This window comes from Ovis aries, chromosome 17 (genome assembly GCF_016772045.2).
Source record: "Ovis aries strain OAR_USU_Benz2616 breed Rambouillet chromosome 17, ARS-UI_Ramb_v3.0, whole genome shotgun sequence".
NCBI lineage: Eukaryota > Metazoa > Chordata > Mammalia > Artiodactyla > Bovidae > Ovis > Ovis aries.
In genome coordinates this window covers 55,751,244-55,769,253 of record NC_056070.1, presented here as the reverse complement: position 1 = coordinate 55,769,253, position 18,010 = coordinate 55,751,244, and the positions used below count along the sequence as shown (strand labels likewise).

Below are 18,010 nucleotides of genomic sequence, written 5' to 3'. Positions count from 1 at the left end.
AATGCCCTTTGTTTGTTTTAGGCACTGCCAGATTCTCCATATCTTAGTCATTCGTGTCTCCCATTTGACTTCATACAGTGTCCAGCACTATGTAGGTACTACATGTTCAGTGGACAAGGTGCATGCTCAGGCCCAGCAAATGCAAAGCATTGAGATACTCACATGCAAAAACAATACAACATACACACACAATCTACCACCACCACCACCATAAATCCTAACAGTGGCTGACAAGTGAGAATATTAGAATATTTTAGTCCCACATATGTACACTCTTCTTGCTGAAGCACCGGCCATAGGAAAAGACAAACATTAATAAATAAATGCATTTTATGCAGAATGATGTTCAAAGTGATTTTAAAATAGCTTGCAGAATTACCTGTCAAAAGGCTGTGCAATCAATTTTTTGAAAATACACTAATAATTCCAGGATTTTACAACTCCCAAGCTACTGGGAGTTGAAAAATGTGAAAATTTTCTAGGGAGCTGAACGGTCTGTCATTTTCTCAAACACCTACAAGACTATCTGCATCAGAATCACCTAGAGTGCTTATTAAAATGCAGACCTCACGCCAGAGCTTCCGAATCATAATTTGAGGAGATTAGGGGCATGTGAATATGCATTTTGAACAGGCACTCCACATGATTCTCAGGCACTCAAAGGCATGAGAGCTAGCGCATTAAAGGGCTTTAAGAAGTCTTTTAATTAGATTTGCCCTTTAGGACGATTCCTTTGGCTGTAAAGTGTAGAATCAACTGGAAGTGAGCAAAGATAACCAAGGTAACACTGTCACTCCTGCCAGCGCAGGGCCGAAGCCCAGATGACCTGCGCGCTTCTGCGCCCCCTGCCGGCCTTCAGCAGCTTCTTCCCGCGCTGGCCTGAGCGGCCGACTGCGACTGCGCTCTCCGAAGCCCGCGGGACCGTCTAGGGAGCTTGCCAGTGCGCCGACCTGGACCGGAAGCGGAAGTGAGGTCGAGTTGGCCTCGAGGGCTTCTCGAGCCTCAGCCACCCCCAACTCTGTGGGTCGGGTCCCTTTGCGCAAGTGCCGGAAGCGGAAGTTTCTAAGAGGTTGGAGAGTTGTGTGGTGAGTGTCGGGTTATCTTTTGTAGGTGGGTTCACATCGCCGGCTGTCTGAGCAGGTGAAGCGCCTTTGCGAGACCTCTTCAATCTTGCCGTCCCGGCTCAGTCAGGATCCCGACCCCGAACCTTAGCCTGCGGGCTCTGGTACCTAGTGATCTGACGTTTCCCTAGGGTCCTGGTGGAGATCCTGGGTGTCCCTTGTCTCTCCCCTGGAGTGAGGCCCCTTTGGCGTCCCAGTGTCCTCGTAGACCCTCGCCATGGGCAACACGAGCAGCGAGCGCGCTGCGCTGGACCGGCAGGGCGGCCACAAGACACCCCGAAGGGACAGCTCCGGGGGCTCCAAGGATGGAGACAGGCCCAAGATCCTGATGGACAGTCCCGAAGACGCCGACCTCTTTCACTCTGAGGAAATCAAGGTAATAGCGAGTGGGACAATCCGATTCCCCTTACCTGTTGTTGAAATCTTCTAGATCCCACACCCCCACCCCGCGCCCTATTCCTTCTAATTAAGAAGTGGAAGAGCCCTCTTAGCTCAGTAACTTGTGTCTAATTACCGATGTGAGAAAGTCTCCCCGAGGGGGAAGGAATTCACTTCGTTTAACATCATTAAGGAAAAGGCAGCGCTGAGACAGGCTCACATTTTTGATTAATTAAGATCGTGGCACTAGCAGTAATTGAGCCCCAGTCTCTGCTTTTCTCTTAGGTGTAATTAATTTCACAGCTCTCAGGAATCTTCCACCACTTTTAAGTAGGTTGACGGAGCCTTTTGTTGTAGTTTTACAGTTTCTTTTCAATTTTGGAGAACACGTGTAAAATAAACATAAGAGTTGAATAGCTGACTGTAGCTGCCCAGACGTCTTTAGTTATGCGGAAAATTTGTGGTTCACCCTTGAGAGAGGGCACAGAAGAGTAATTTGACTTCTGGAGGTCAGTAAGTAAGTGAAACATCAGTTTAAAGGAGGCAGCCAGCTGCTACTCAGCTTCTCTCTCCTATTGTTTATATATGACTTAATATTTTAAACAGGCCAAAGCAAACATTTTTACAGGCCAAACTTAAATGTCCTGCTGCAGTCTGCTTTAACTCATGATAAACTGAAGATAATTCTCCATTCTTGCTCTAGCTGCTCTCCTGCTAACCACGTCATGTGGTCTGTTTCTAGGGGCACAGCCCAGTCCAAGAGTACTCAGTGATTCTGGCAGCTGATATGTATGTGGTATAGAAATGAGCTAAATGCTTAAGGGACAGTCAGTTAAGGGAAGATGACAAGTACCCCTCCCCCCCAAGGGCCTGTTAGTTTCTGGTTGCCCGCTAATCATCACTGTCCATTAGGCTAACTGTCTGGCAGGCCATTCCAGTTGTGCTCGTGTTTCCTCAGATGCTGGAGTGGGTGACCATGTCATTATCTTATTTCCTCACCTGAATCTTGGCTTTGGGCTAACTATGAAGAGTCTGCTTTTCCTTAGCCCTCCAGCCTGTCATTTCAACTTGCTTTCCGAGTTTGCCGCATTCCTGAGGTTGTGTGCAAAGTGAACTTTGAAATCCTTTTTCTAACAGTTTGATATCTTTTCCCCAGGAAATAATTTTGGCCCAAAGGTGGCTGTTTAAGACATCATAAGAATCAAACTACTTTCTTTAAGAAGTATCTGTTCTTTTGCCAAATTAAAACTCTTCACAAGAAATATTTAACTTAAGTGATCTATACAGTTATTTTAAATTTTAAATAACTTCCCCTATCATTTCCATAGAAGTTATTGAAAGATACAGCAGCCACACTAAATTAAATGCCTAGAAACAACAAAAAAAAAGTCATGGATTCTTTTTAACTGTACTCTTTGCTAAGTTGCTTCAGTTGTGTCCTACTCTGTGCGACCCCATAGACGGCAGCCCACCAGGCTCCCCTGTCCCCGGGATTCTCCAGGCAAGAACACTGGAGTGGGTTGCCATTTCCTTCTCCAATTCATGAAAGTGAAAAGTGAAAGTGAAGTCTCTCAGTCATGTCCAACTCTTCACAACCCCATGGACTGCAGCCTACCAGGCTCCTCTGTCCATGGGATTTTCCAGGCAAGAGTACTAGAGTGGGGTGCCATCACATTCTCCGTAGGTCAGTGTTTTGACTGTGGTTAGTTATCACACCCTCAGTGGAAAATGATACCAGTCTGTGATTCTTTAATCTGTCAGTTCAGCTCAGTCGCTCAGTCGTGTCTGACTCTTTGCGACCCCATGAATCGCAGCACGCCAGGCCTCCCTGTACATCACCAACTCCCGGAGTTCAATCAGACCACGTCCATCAAGTCAGTGATGCCGTCCAGCCATCTCATCCTGTGTCGTCCCTTTCTCCTCCTGCCCCCAATCCCTCCCAGCATCAGAGTCTTTTCCAATGAGTCAACTCTTTGCATCAGGTGGCCAAAGTACTGGAATTTCAGCTTTAGCATCATTCCTTCCAAAGAAATCCCAGGGCTGGTCTCCTTTAGAATGGACTGGTTAATCTCCTTGCAGTCCAAGGGATTCTCAAGGGTCTTCTCCAACACCACAGTTCAAAAGCATCAATTCTTTGGTGCTCAGCCTTCTTCACAGTCCAACTCTCACATCCATATATGACTACTGGAAAACCATAGCCTTGACTAGACGGACCTTTGTTGGCAAAGTAATGTCTCTGCTTTTCAATATGCTATCTAGGTTGGTCATAACTTCTTCCAAGGAGTAAGCGTCTTAATTTCATGGCTGCAGTCACCATCTGCAGTGATTTTGGAGCCCAGAAAAATAAAGTCTGACACTGTTTCCACTGTTTCCCCATCTATTTCCCATGAAGTGATGGGACCGGATGCCATGATCTTTGCTTTCTGAATGTTGAGCTTTAAGCCAACTTTTCGCTCTCCTCTTTCACTTTCATCAAGAGGCTTTTTAGTTCCTCTTCACTTTCTGCCATAAGGGTGGTGTCATCTGCATATCTGAGGTTATTGATATTTCTCCCAACAATCTTGATTCCAGATTGTGTTTCTTCCAGTCCAGCGTTTCTCATGATATACTCTGCACAGAAGTTAAATAAGCAGGGCGGCAATATACAGCCTTGACGTACTCCTTTTCCTATTTGGAACCAGTCTATTGTTCCATGTCCAGTTCTAACTGGCATGTTGCTTCCTGACCTGCATACAGATTTCTCAAGAGGTAATCTGTAGCTTTTGTTAAAGCTCAAAGAATGCAGGTATCTTTTAAATGAGCTCAGGTTAGTATTTGAAATGAAGGTGCTAGAAGCTTGCGCTAGACCTTTTAAGAGTCTGTCACAGCCTAGAACTCCTACTCTGGCTTCTGACTAGGAAAAAATGTAAGAGATCCAAAACCACGTATCTTTCACAGAGAGTCAAACGTGTTTATTTCTCTCACCCCAGAATACCTCCGTTTCGCAACGCTGCCCACACAAGAAGTTACCAGTTAATGAGGGTCAGTCTTTGTCTTTTCTTACCTTTTTCTCCGTGGTGCCTGGATGGCACTCAGTGAGTAGCTTTTCCCTTACTCAGCACCTGGATTTGCCAGTTGTCAAGTTGAAAGCTCTGGCATTGTCCCTAATAAATTTTCATATACTTCAAATCTTGCTTAATTAAGGGAAGAAAATGACATTTATTAAGCTAGTCTCAAATTCATTGCTGCCTTCTTCCGAGTTTTATAATTTCTCAAGTTTTGATGTGGACCCCTTGAATAACAGCAATAACAATAGCTATTAATTATGAAGCACCTACCCTGGGTCTGACCCTATGCAGAGCATTTTACATGGACTATCTCAGCCTTCACAACCTTAAGAATTACTTTTATTCTCTCCATTTTGCAAGTGGGAAAACTGAGACACAGCTGGTAAGTTAATGGGCTGGAATATAAACCTGGGTAGTGACAGCTGCCTCTTCAGAATGAATTGTCAGTATTAAGGTAACGGTCTGTCACTGTTCCTGTTCCTGAGTAAACTGCTCTGTTTCTAGGCTCCAGAGAAGGAGGAGTTCCTGGCCTGGCAGCACGATCTGGAAGTGAACGACAAAGCTCCTGCCCAGGCTCGGCCAACTGTTTTTCGATGGACTGGGGGTGGAAAGGAAGTTTACTTGTCTGGGTCCTTTAACAACTGGAGTAAACTTCCCCTCACAAGAAGGTATTTGCGTGGACGTGTTCACATATTTGTCTTAACCCAGGGATCCTCTGGTTTCTGAATGATCCCTGTGGGTGAATAGAAGAGGATGTTTTTATAAAGTAGATGCTAAATGGAAAAATAGTCATGCTTAATAATTCACAGGGTTAAAATCTCACACCCAAAAAACACACTTAGAAGAAAACATCACTTGGTTATGAGTATTTCTGTTACGCACAGAACCAGGCTGGGCCTGGTTCTCGACAGGGAACTGCCTGCTTTTCCAGGAGTCCAGTTGGTGTAGGAGGGAGCCACTCAGCCCAGTTATAAGTCATGCCCATCAAGGGAAGAAAACAATCAAATGAGAGAGGTTTTCCTGGAACCTTTTTTTGTTGGTAGTTACACAAGTTTCTGTAGGGAACTTTGTACATCCTGTGAAATTGATCCCCTGTCCTGCGCTAGGCAAACTGACAAAGGGTAAAACTTGGCCGGCAGCTTGCCGCTTATCTTGTGTTGCTGTCCTCCTTGGCTTCCAGATGCCAGGGGTTACTTTGCACATAGCAGGAGAACAGATGCCTGTTTGTTGAGTTTTTGATGGTAGGAATGTAGATTCGTGGTATTTGGGCAAAGCGAGTTTTCCAGGAAACCTCTTATGTTGCTACTTCCTGGTGGCTTTTCTGGATTGAGATCATTATAATGAATTTCAGTTGGTGAAAAAATGTTTATTTCTCCTGTGGCTGAACTCTTGATTTTAAGTGGAAGCTTTGTTTTGTTCCGTGGCTGGTTTTGCAAGTCAGCTCAGAGTGCAGCTCACCCTACTGACACCCTCTGCTTCCTTTTTCTCTTGCAGCCACAATAACTTTGTAGCCATCCTGGATCTGCCGGAAGGAGAGCATCAGTACAAGTTCTTTGTGGATGGCCAGTGGACACACGACCCTTCCGAGGTACTCTTCTTCCCGCCCCGGGTCCTCTGGCTGCCCGCATGATTCAAGCCCAGGGCCTACCCTCAGAGACAGTTGCCAGGTCCCTCTGTCCTACTGGTAGAAGTCCCCGTGTGTGACCGAGCTAGATAGCAGTGCTCATTGTCAGCCTGTTGGCATCCTTGACTTGGATGAGCTGGTTGGCGGGCCAGGAGATGAAGCCTTCCCACCAGGAATGCCAAATCCTCTAAAAAATACCTTTGGAGACCCTCCGCGTTATGATTTCTACCTGTCTGTCTCTTCCCAGCCAGTAGTCACCAGCCAGCTTGGCACAGTCAACAACATCATTCAGGTGAAGAAAACTGACTTTGAAGTGTTTGATGCTTTAATGGTGGATTCCCAAAAGTGCTCCGATATGTCTGGTATGAACAGTTATTTTATACCTGTGTGTGCAGGTGGGGGCCGTGTCATTTCAAATTATGCTTATTTCCTCTTGCCTCTCCCTCTTGAGCGGGAGCCACCCAATCAGTGGATGTGAATATCTCCCCAAAGGGCCACGAAACTAATTTCTAACTCTGTGTTCAGTCAGCTTGCTGAAATCTAGCTCCGAGGGAGCAGTAAGTCATTTGGGGGCAGGGGGCGGGGGCTCCCTCTCTAGGATTTGGTAGGCCTGCTTGGCCACGGAAAGCAGACACTGGAAATGGAACCAGAGTTTGCTCTCGTACCAGGGGCCAGGCCCATAAGGCCCTAGGGAGGAGCATTGAGTTGGTGAGGGGCCAGCACTGGGGGCGCCTGCCTGCTTGGGGCTCCTAGAGAGTTTTAGCCTGCCAGGTGATAAATGGACCCCTCAGTGACCTTGGCTGTCACTTACACATTCCATTTGCACCTTGTCAGAATCCCTTCAGAGGAGGAGGCTCCCCACGAGACCGGCTGCACAGCACAACCTGCTAGGTTAGGGTCCTAGTATAACGTGCCCTTCTTCCAAGAGTCATCCGATGGTCAGTCATTCAGTGAGTTGCTTTCCATCGAAACCCACAGGAAGAAACTGCTCAGAAACAGCTCGTGCAAGGCAGGGAGAACAACGTGTTGGCACGTTCAGTGTCCCCACCAGATGCTCTGCCCCCTCGGGCAGGGCTTTACACAGCTCCAGGACCCCTGTGGGAGGTGGGGCCGAGACCCCCCAGGAGCGTGCCCGACTGTCTAAGGAAACAGATTCAGTTCAGTTTGAAGACTGAGTCTTCCCTTACCTGCCTGGGCCCAGAGGTTTGCCCCGGGATCTCTTATTGTTTATCAGCTCAGAACTCTCACCAGCAGGTGGACCACGTGGCTGACAAGTAAGGTCATTCTCTTATTGTTTATCAGCTCAGAACTCTCACCAGCAGGTGGACCACGTGGCTGACAAGTAAGGTCATTGAACAGGACTCAGACATCACAAATAAGTCTTCCACTCTCCATAGCTAATTGATCTTTGAGAGAAGTCATTTCTTACTCAGATAAGTGGGAATTGGGGGAATGCCCAGATACCTTTACTTGCTGATAAGTGAAATTTTAGGCCACATATACAAAAGCTTTTAGTCAAGGTTCTGTAGCAGAGGTCACCTGGGGAAAGCAAGCTGGTAAACCAGCTTCAGACTCCCCATGGTCTTCTCATACTCAGACACTCCCTTCCTCAAAATATATATTAGTTCCCAGTGGCTCGGTTTCCTGCCCTCGGTGCCTTTGTTTCCTGCTGTGGTGGGCCCAGGTTGTGTGAAGGGAGTCTGTCCCCTGCAAAGCGACGAGGAAGGAGTTGGCGGAGCCAGGCCATCTCAGCTTCACGTGGACAGCACGAGTCTCAGGCGGCCGCATGCATCCCCAGTGTCCTTTGGATCTCAGCTGAGTGCCTGCAAGCTGGCCAGACGTCACTAAGTGAGCGGCTTCTGAGTTTTCACAGTACCACACTGCTAGAAGCTTAATACATCTGTGTAAGTGATATACTCGAGCATGAGTTTGAAAAGAACCTGAGAGCGGTAGAAGCAGAGAGCCTTTAGAGGTCAGGTTTTCAACTTCTTATTTTAGTTTTGAAATGTACCCTTGCCCCTGTGTCAACAGGTTGCCTGTTTTCGTTTTTATTCTGGCTGGCAGTGCTCCTAACTTGGGCCTAACCATGTAAGCCTCACTGGAAGCCTTGAGCTTCTCTGAGGTGTTTGCTGGCCCTGCCTGCAGCGAGGAGGAAGTGTTAGCCTGTGTGGCTGTCGATCGGGTCACTGCAAACAGCTTCCTGTGACTCTGACCCAGAACTCCAGTTTCTCAAGTAAGTGTCCTGCGGCCATCTCCCCCCCAGAGTTGTCGAGTTCCCCGCCGGGACCCTACCATCAGGAGCCCTACATCTCGAAACCAGAGGAGCGGTTTAAAGCGCCTCCCATCCTCCCACCACATCTCCTCCAAGTCATCCTAAACAAGGACACGGGCATTTCCGTGAGTATTATCCAGACATTTCCCAGACCGTCCTCCGTGGATATGTTCCGCTGCTCCCCTCTGGCCACCTCTGGCAAAGCAGCTGGTGAAAGTGGTCAGTGTCGCCCATCAGTGCTCCTGCCGGGTACACCTCTGATACGGGAAAGGGCTGCTCGCAAGGTGCCCCCAGAGCAGACGCCGCCTCCCCGTCCCACCCTGCCTTTCTGAGCTCTTCCTCTTGTGTTCCACCCCCATCCAGCCTGAGCCCCGTTCCTTTTTAATTTCATGACAAAATATGTAACCCCCCCTTCTCAGTAAGCTACTTGATGATAGAATTCTTCCTCTGGCCCTCAAGTTTTAGAATCTCATTTTAATCACTGAATTGCCTTCAGAAGCATCATTGCTCCTGGATCAAAATTTAGGGTCTGTGGGTAATGCACATTACCCCTGGTAATTGATGTTACTGCTGAAAAGAAGCGTGCCTTCTCCTGGATCCTGAAGAGCACTTTGTTAAAGTTAAGAGCACCTTAGCTTTCCATCCTGTTTAACCTGAACTGCCTGGTTCCCCCAGCTCTGGACTGAGCAGAGTAGCCATAATTCTTGGGAATCCAGATGTTCTTCTGCTTGGTCCAAGCCATCACCTAACACACACACGCCTGCTAGGTGATAAGGTAATCATGCTGCTGTTCTGGGTGCCACACACAGGTGGGTGCACGTGTGCTAAGGTGCAGGGCTGGAGGCCCACATGTGCCAGCATCTGCTGCAGCAGTCACGTGTGTTCCCCGGGGGCTCACTGTCCCTGGGCACCAGGTCCCAACCCTCCCCTGTGTGGAGAGCAGCCCCGTGCACACACCTGATAGCTGAGCCAGCTTTTGTCACGCGCTTTAGCGTTTATAAAACTGGGGAGTGTACACTGAAAATACCCTGGATTCTGACTTCCCTTTAAAAATAGGAAGATGTGGCAACATTTTGGGTGTAATACATGAGCTTGTGTGAAGCAATAGCGCCTCTTCCCTGCCCCCAGTCATCCAGTGCTTTCTTTAGGCTCACCATCTGAGTCTCAGAGACTTGCAATCCAGTGCTCAGGAGCCTGGAGCATAGTTGTTTTTTTTTTTCCCAGCTTGCTTTAAAAGCACCTGCAGTGCAGTTTTCTTTCTGCTCCTCCAACAAGAGGGCAAAGCCATAGCCCCCGCTCTAGAGACCAAGATGAAGCCTGATCAGAGATGCACGTTGGTGTGCCCAGCAGACACCCCAAGAGCTCCGCTTAGTCACCAGGCACGACCCCTCACCTCCTCTGTGATCATGGACAAGCCCTTTCACTGCCTGACTTAGGAAGAAAGGGGCCTGAGAGCCTGCCTCCTTTCCTTTGAAATCCAGTCCCATGAAACATGGGAGAATCTTCGTGATTTCTAGATCCTAAGCACACATGTCTGCTTTTGTTCCCCCGCAGTGTGATCCAGCTTTGCTCCCTGAGCCGAACCACGTCATGTTGAACCACCTCTATGCACTCTCCATCAAGGTAAGGACCTGTTTGTTACTCTCTGAGCCGTGTTTCTTGCCCTGAGGCAACCCCCCCAACCCCAGTGCTGGAACGGCCTGAAGTCCTTACCTGGAAGGCAACTTCCGGGCCCAGGCACTTGTGTTTATGCCGCCCTCTTGATGATTCTCATGTTCCCTAAAATCTGAGCATCCTGACTTAGCCATGCCTTTGATGATTTCCACCCTCTTCCTCAGGATGGAGTGATGGTGCTCAGCGCGACCCACCGGTACAAGAAAAAATACGTCACCACCTTGTTATACAAACCCATATGAAGAGGTGGGAGCTGCCGGGGCCCAGGCGCAGCGTGCACCTCCAGGCTCCATACATGCATGCTCTTCGCTAGATGGAACGGACTGTAAATTCCCCATTTCACACTCAGTAAGGCATTTCATACCCGCCCTACACCTACCTGAGGGTTTGTTCCAGACACAGCAGCTCCTGGAGTACCTCGGTCTGTAACAGCCCCCTCAGCACCTGGTGGCTTGAGCCCCGGGGCTCCTCGAGGCCGAGGGTGGAGTAGGATGGCCTGTAGCCCCCACCCTGCAGTGTGAAGGATGGTGCAGGCCTAAATTTAAATCCCATGAACATGGAGATTTTTCTTAAGCCAAAAATGAACACTAGCTGATGAGAGCTGTGCTAGTGAAAATCTGGGGAGCGGGTCCCAAGGCTACACAGAATCTCTCATCATTGGTGTGTTGATGTTGATGCGCCCCTGCCGAGGCCTGCCTGCAGACCCGCCAGCGAGTGGGTGTTGGTCCTGCCTGTCCCATGAAATCAAGCAATAGATCGTCCTCCACTCCCTGCTACAGGGAGGTGTGATTTCTGTAGAAATTAGAGCTTGTCTGATTTCCAGATGAAGTTTTACAGTTGTTTCTTACGCTTATGTACATCAAGTGGTTTTTGTTTTTTTAAACCAGCAGTGGCTGACTATACAGCCTTAGGGCAATTTTTAAATCACCCCAACTAGACTCAATCATGTGACCTGTGCTCAGCAATAATCTGTTCTCAGAACAGACTCGGAAAACCGTGGCCGGATTCCTCCTTTAAGCTGGGTGATCCTGCGGACTGACCAATGCTAGCCAGAAGGGTGTCGGCTTTTTTGGAGAACTGGAACGAGGTGGCACTGCCACCCAGCAGATTGTGGAGAGGCGCCCTGCCCTACTCCAGCCACCTTACTTGGGACCTCTGGTCCCTACTCAGCAAAGAAGGCTGCAGCAACTGGTGTTGCTTATTCTAGAAGGAAGTTAGAAATTGTGGCCGCCTTCTGAATTTGTATCAGGAAGACATCCTTTGGACCAAAGCGAACCTCTCCACACAGCCGGAGATGTGCCTGTTCCTGAGGTTCCTGTCCCCAGGTCAGCAGAAGCTGTCATCCTGCCCTGGGTTCCTGCTGGGAGATGGAGGAACCAGCTCCCCGGTGTCCAGTATTTGTGCCCTTCTTTGTTACTGTTTTCAAAACACTGAATAACTGTCCCCCTGATGTACAGGTTGCAATAAAGCTTTGTAAAGAGAATGGACATGCACTTGGGGGAAGCTCTGATTTCACGCGGTCATCTGGAGGAGACAGGTGCTCTCCCCGAGGTCTGTTTGGTGCAGCGCTATTCAGTCTTTTTCCCGCCCTGGCACACGTTGAAAATGGTACTGTCTTTTTGGCATTCTGGGATGAGAGGACAGGGCAGCTTGGCTGTCTGCAGGGCTGGGGGGCCTTTCTCTCACCCACCTGTTCTGCACACAGATTAGAAGGCTATTAAGAGGCTATAAAATTGAGCCCCTTGGAGCTGCTCACAGCAGGAGCCGAGGAGAGGCAGTAGTGAAAGTCCCTGGCTTGCCCAAGTTGGCAGCCTCCCTGGGTCAGAGGTCTTGCTCATTAACAAGCACCACAGGGGAGCCTGGGATCATGACCCTCTGCTGGGAAGACCACAGGATGTTCTGGAGTCAGCTATTCTCCCTAGCTAAAAGGGCCTCTGTCCCTTCTACCAAGAAGATGGAAGGTTATAGTGTCTCTTTAATAAGCCTTTTCTTCCCAGCCATCAGGAAACATGGAAATAAATTTAGGAGATAAGGGAACCCCTGAGGTCATCTGGTCACTTAGGTAGACAGTAGCTTACAAAACATCCCTACCTAGGTAATTAGCCATCTCACCCTGTATATCCAAGTGATGTGGGAACCCCAGATTTAGGGACTGGAGGGGTTATATAAGTAGACTGAGGAAATAATGCAAAAATCCTCTTTCCAAACTGAATTTTTTTTTTTAATTATTGAAAGTGAAAGTCATTCAGCTGTGTCTGACTCTGTGACCTCATGGACTATCCAGTCCATGGAATTCTCCAGGCCAGAATACTGCAGCAGGTAGCCTTTCCCTTCTCCAGGGAATGTTCCCAACCCAAGGATTGAACCCAGGTCTTCCGTATTGTGGGCAGATTCTTCACCAGCTGAGCCACAAGGGAAGCCCAAGAATACTGGAGTGGGTAGCCTATCCCTTCTCCAGCAGATCTTTCCGACCCAGGAATCAAACCAGGATCTCCTGCACTGCAGATGGATTCTTTACCAACTGAGCTATCAGGGAAGCCCCATTTAAGTATAGTTGATTTTATAGGCTTCCCAAGTGGCTCAGCAGTAAAGAATCTTCCTGCCAATATAGGAGACACAAGAGATTTGGGTTCGATCCCTGGGTTGGGAAGATCCCCTGGAATAGGAAAAGGCAATCCACTCCAGTATTCTTGCCTGGAGAATCTCATGGACAGAGGAGCCTGGCTAGTTACAGTCCCTAGGGTCACCATAGGGTCGCAAAGAGTTAGCCATGACTGAGCACGGATACACCGTTGCTTTTGCAGTGTTGTTTCAGGTCTACAGCATAGTGATTCAGTATTTTTGTGGATTGTGTTTTATTGGATATTATTATAAGATACTGGGTATAATTCCCCATCCTATGCAGTAAATACCTGCCGCTTACCTATTTTATGTAGAACAGTTTGTATCTGTTAATCCTACACCCCTAGTTTGTCTGCTCCCTTTCTTCTTTGGTGATCATAATTTTGTGTTCTGGGTCTGAGTCTGTTTCTGTTTTGTCTGTACATTCATTTGTATTATTTCTAGATTCCACAGAGCCTGTAGTACTTGTGTTTCTGACTTATTTCACTAAGCATAAGAATCTCTAGGCCCATCCCTGTTGCTGCAAATGACTATTTCATTTGTTTTTGTTTTAGTATATTCCACTGGAGATAGACACACACACACCCTCCCCCCGTCTTAAGTCAGTCGTCTATTGGTGGACACTTGGGTTGCTTCCATGTCGTGGCTATTTTAAATAGTGCTACTATGAACATGGGTACGTGTATCTTTTCTAATTTGTGTTTTTGTCTTTTTCTGGGTATATACCCAGGAGTGGAATTGCTGGATCATGTGGTAGCTTAATTTTTTTTTTTTAATGAACCCCCATACTGTTCTCCGTACTGGCTGTGCCAATTTACGTTTCCATCAGCAGCGTTGGAAGGTTCCCGTTTCTGCACGCCCTCTGGAGCATGTGTTATTTTTACTGATGATGGCCCTTCTGACTTGTGCAAGGTGATGCCTTGTTATCATTTGGATTTGCATTTCTCTGATAATTAGCCATGTTGAGCATCTTTGCATATGTCATCTTTGAAAAAAACATCTCTTCAAGTCATCTGCCTGTTTTTTGACTAGGTTGTTTGTTTTTTTGATATTGGGTTGTATGGGCTGTTTGTATATTTTGGAAATTAACTCATTGGTTATGTCATTTGCAAATATTTTCTCCCATTCTGCCAGTTGTCTTTTTGTTTTGTTGATGGTTTCCTTTGCTGGGCAAAAAGCTTAAGTTTAATTCGGTCCCATTTGTCTATATTTGCTTTTATTTATTTTGCCTTGGGAGACTGATCTAAGGAAATATTGCTATGATTTATGTCAGAGTGTTTCACCTCTGTTCTCTTCTAGTTTTATGGTATCAAATGGCTTACATTTGGGTCTTTGATCCATTTTGAGTTTATTTTTATGGATCACATATCTCAAATATAATTGAAAATACATAGCTAAGCTTACAGGTATAGCATGGACATGCTGAAGCACCTGAACTGAGGAAACTGTTGCTGTGTTGGTGAGCTGTTGGTGGTGATGGGGGAAAGTGGGTGGCGGGAGGCAGGACCCGGCCATAGGCCTCCAGGATCGGGGTTCAACACTCACACCTGGAAAGGAAGCTCACTGCCTGAGTTGGCCCAGAAAAGCACCGCCTTTTCCATAAGAAGGGTTAGAGCATCTGGTTGCTACCCTGAGTTAGAGCTCAGAGGGAGCCGTCAGCCCCAGGCTGCAGGAGGAAACATCATGTTGAAAAATCTAGCCCACAAATCAGCTCTACTCACAAAGTTCAGAAGACACCAAGCTGAAAATCCAACGGAAAAACTAATTCAGAGCCCGTAAACCCAGTAAGACTCCCCTGCAACCCCAGGGGACACCCAGAGGAATTGACTGTTCAGGTGGGGCAATGTAGGCAAAACTGCGAACAGCGGGAAGTGGGTGTCAGCATTCCCCAGAGCTGCTTGTCTAAAATATTCCATTTTCTTTAAAAAGCAACACAAAAGGAAGCCCCCCCCCGCGGTCCAGAAGACTGCCCACAGACCCAGATGAAAGTTTTTATATCCAAGAAGCTAAAAGTAATGGAGACTGTTTAATGGAGGTGGAACAGGAGACCCTGCTTTATCCAGATCACAGGAGCAAAGCCACAGTGAGGTGTCCTGTGACCCAGGTAACACTTTCTCTGTTAGGGGTGAGGACTGGTTACATGGTTAAAGCGTGACTCCAGTTGCTTTTGAATGAAGATATATTTCTCCCACCGGAAATGTATATACAAAGGAAGTTAGAGCCAAGGGTAAAGTCTTTAAATTCATAACGTGTTAAGTGGTATTTCAAGGTAAATAGAACCAGCCATATGTCGACATAGTGAAACCAAAGATCAAAGGATCCAGGCAAGGTCTTTTCCTTCCCTCTGGTTCCACTTAAAGGTATAGATGATAGCTCCAAGACCAGGTCAAAGCCTGGCTTCACCTTGAAGTCGGCCCTTCCTCCACTGTCCCCTCCCGGAGTGTGGACACTAGACTGAGAATAGGGGTATTGATCCAGTTCAGTGCCTGACTGTGTGACCTTGGGCGATCATATGACCTCTTAACCCAATTTCCTCTCCTGAAAAATAGGAGTTGGACAGACATTAGGTGATCCCTAAGGCTCCTTGCATTTCACACTGGGAGCCACAAAGCCTTTTACAAATGAACGGGTTATGGCCACAAACAGGAAAGAAGTCAGGGGGTCAAAAAAAAGTACCAGCACCATGAACTCAATTAGGAAACCTCCAAGATGCCAAGGGCCAAGTTGCAAAACCCAGAACATCAAAGTGATTCCATACATGGCTGAGGTCAGAGGCTAAACTATTTGGGGGAAAAGCACAATTTTATTTTGTTTAACTCAATTACTTCTAGATGAGCATGATTTCATTTCTGAGCCTGAACTCAGTTCTCCTGAAACATGACGCTCCTCCAGTGTTTACAAACGGTTTGAGGGAATTGATGAAGACCCAAGTCTCTGGACCACTCAGCCCTCCATCCAGCTCTTCAGCACCTCACTTGATCAGTGAAGAAAGGAAGCTAGAGCCATCTGCTCTGGAATGCCAGTTACAATCATCTTCAGGAGGAAATAGGAAGCTCTGAATATATATACAAGTCATCCTAGCTAATGGTGAAACATCCAGAAGGGCCCTTCTAAGAGTTGTTGCTACTGTGAGTCAGAGCCTCAGGGAACCAGTACCCCGTCTCCGGGATCAGCCACTGAGCTCAGCTCCCACAGCTACCTCATCTTTTTCTGTCCTGAAGACAAGAGGGGGCCCAAGCCTGGGTGAGGATGCCAGCTGTCTCTACCTGCCAGGAGTGAGTTCACCCATGTCCTCTGTGAGACTCAACAGCAAGTGGGAACAAGAGACAGCTCCAGTTGTGTGTGCTGAGACCAACTGTGCATTCCTTCTGTGGTTCTCTGAAAGCACACGCTGAGCTGTATACAGCAGTAAAGTCATTTCCAGAGTTCTCTCCTCTCTCAGCCCCTCCAGGGCCAACAGGAGTTCCATTAATCATTGGCAGCCTAGAGAGGGAGTCAAGTCGTATACACGGTTCCAGATTCCCACTGCTAAGCCCTCCCAGCCTCGGAAGATGAAAGCCTCGGCGTTCGACTAGGCAAGTGATAAAACATTTTCTCATGTAAACACTGTGCCTAGAGCCACAGTCTCCATGCTTTAGACGTCATGAGCAATATTTAAACTGCCAAGAAAGAAATTTGGCCAGAACAGGCTAATCTTCCTCAACCATGGCACTAATTGATATGTTAGGCCTGATAAGTCTTGGTGGAAGGTGGGCACGTGGGCCACCTTGTGCCTTGTAGGATACTTAGCAGTATCCCTGGCCTCTACCCACAAGGTGCCAGAAGTAACCCAGTTGTGACAACCAAGTCTACAGATACTGTCAGGTGTCCTCTAGGGAGGGGGCTAAGTCGCCCCTAGTTTAGAACCGCTGGAACAGGCCAGTTTGTAAAGCTTAGCCAGTCCCACCCCCATAGGCCTAGCACTATTGCTTTAGACTTAAATCTGCATGAATGTTTGCTAAAGCAAGTCACACTCATGAGGCCCAATTCTAAAGACAAACTAAGCTGGTCCGTCCTGGTCCGTCTCTTTTTGGTGTAAGTCTCCAGATCCTTAAAATTTCATAGTTACAAAATTTGCTTTGCAAGCAGCTTCTTTATTCTCATGAAAATTAAGTTGTAAGAGTAGAAAACGTGATGTCTAATTTTGTGTTTAAGCAGGAAGCGCAACATGGACAGCTGGGCCTCAGTTTGTGGTGTGGCTGAGTAATTTGTTGGTGGTTTCTCTGAGGTCCTTGCTTAGGGTCCAGAGAACCTTTAATGGCACATTTCTTTTGGAACTACACCGCATTTACCTTACGTTTTTGAAGTGTTACGTGGCTGCCAAGAATCCTCAGGATAGTGACGAAAATGGTTGTCTGGTATTCAGTGGACTTCTCATTTTATAAGGGAGGATAGGTTCCAACATTTTACTTGTTCATCTTCTGAATTTTCATTCTTAGAGGTGCCAGATTTTTATCCCCAGTGGTAAAACAGAAAGGAGGAATAGAATAGAATTCCCAGTCCAACTCCTGTTGCAGGGCATGTCAGCCACAGCCCTGCAAGTCAGAATTTGACTGTGGTCAGATTACTTCATTGGAAAATAAAAGTTGAAGACTCAAAGCAACAGGAACCATGAGAAAAGTACCATTTGCCAAAACCAATGCTTGTCTAGCTCAACAAATTTAATAATAACAAGACATCTTAGAAAAATTTACCTTGTAGACTGTAAAACTTCACATAGTTAAAAGAATTTACATTACCTTGATCTGAATTCCTCCAAGGAAATCCCTGTGAATTTATCCTAATGGATAAGAGGAACTGAAATGAAAGGTGACCTGTTGGGTTTTTTTAATTGCATTATAGGAGAGCCGGGTAATCCATTACCCAGTAATCCTTTCAAACTGGCCTGGCCGCCTTAAGGAGCTTTCCAGTTCCGCAGTCCTATGCTGTCACCTTAATAGCCAGTTCATGACTCACTGCAAGTAATGGTCACACACACACTTCTGGAAGAGAACTTCGCCTGTGTCTCAATTCCAGGAGTGCGGTCTGCTCTAACCCTGTGTGGCTCTCCACACACACCAACCCCCAGCCCCTAAAGAAGCATCCTCGAAGGACACACACACCAACCCCCAGCCCCTGAAGAAGCATCCTCGAAGGACGGCCCCATGCCATGCTCAAGCTCAGGCTGACAGTGGCGATACTTTGGAGTTTTACGCACTGTCTTTAAGAAAAGAAGAGGTCATGCACTAAAGCA

At 47.3% G+C, this 18,010-nt stretch overlaps 1 protein-coding gene across 3 annotated transcripts; it reads left to right on the top strand.

Annotated features, from left to right (window-relative positions):
• Positions 1-975: 975 nt before the first annotated feature.
• On the top strand, positions 976-11,603 carry PRKAB1 (protein kinase AMP-activated non-catalytic subunit beta 1). 3 transcript variants are annotated; one of them, XM_012097823.4, is made up of 8 exons: positions 976-1,085; positions 1,319-1,497; positions 5,051-5,214; positions 6,041-6,134; positions 6,418-6,532; positions 8,434-8,567; positions 9,997-10,065; positions 10,281-11,603. In XM_012097823.4, exons 2-8 carry the CDS (start codon positions 1,339-1,341, stop codon positions 10,356-10,358), a joined length of 813 nt encoding a protein of 270 aa, XP_011953213.1. In that variant the 5' UTR covers positions 976-1,085; positions 1,319-1,338; the 3' UTR covers positions 10,359-11,603. The 3 variants fall into 3 exon arrangements, with proteins under 3 accessions (XP_011953213.1, XP_011953212.1, XP_027812325.1); XM_012097822.4 differs by having other exon boundaries at positions 1,253-1,497; XM_027956524.2 differs by having other exon boundaries at positions 976-1,497.
• The last annotated feature ends 6,407 nt before the right edge of the window (positions 11,604-18,010 follow it).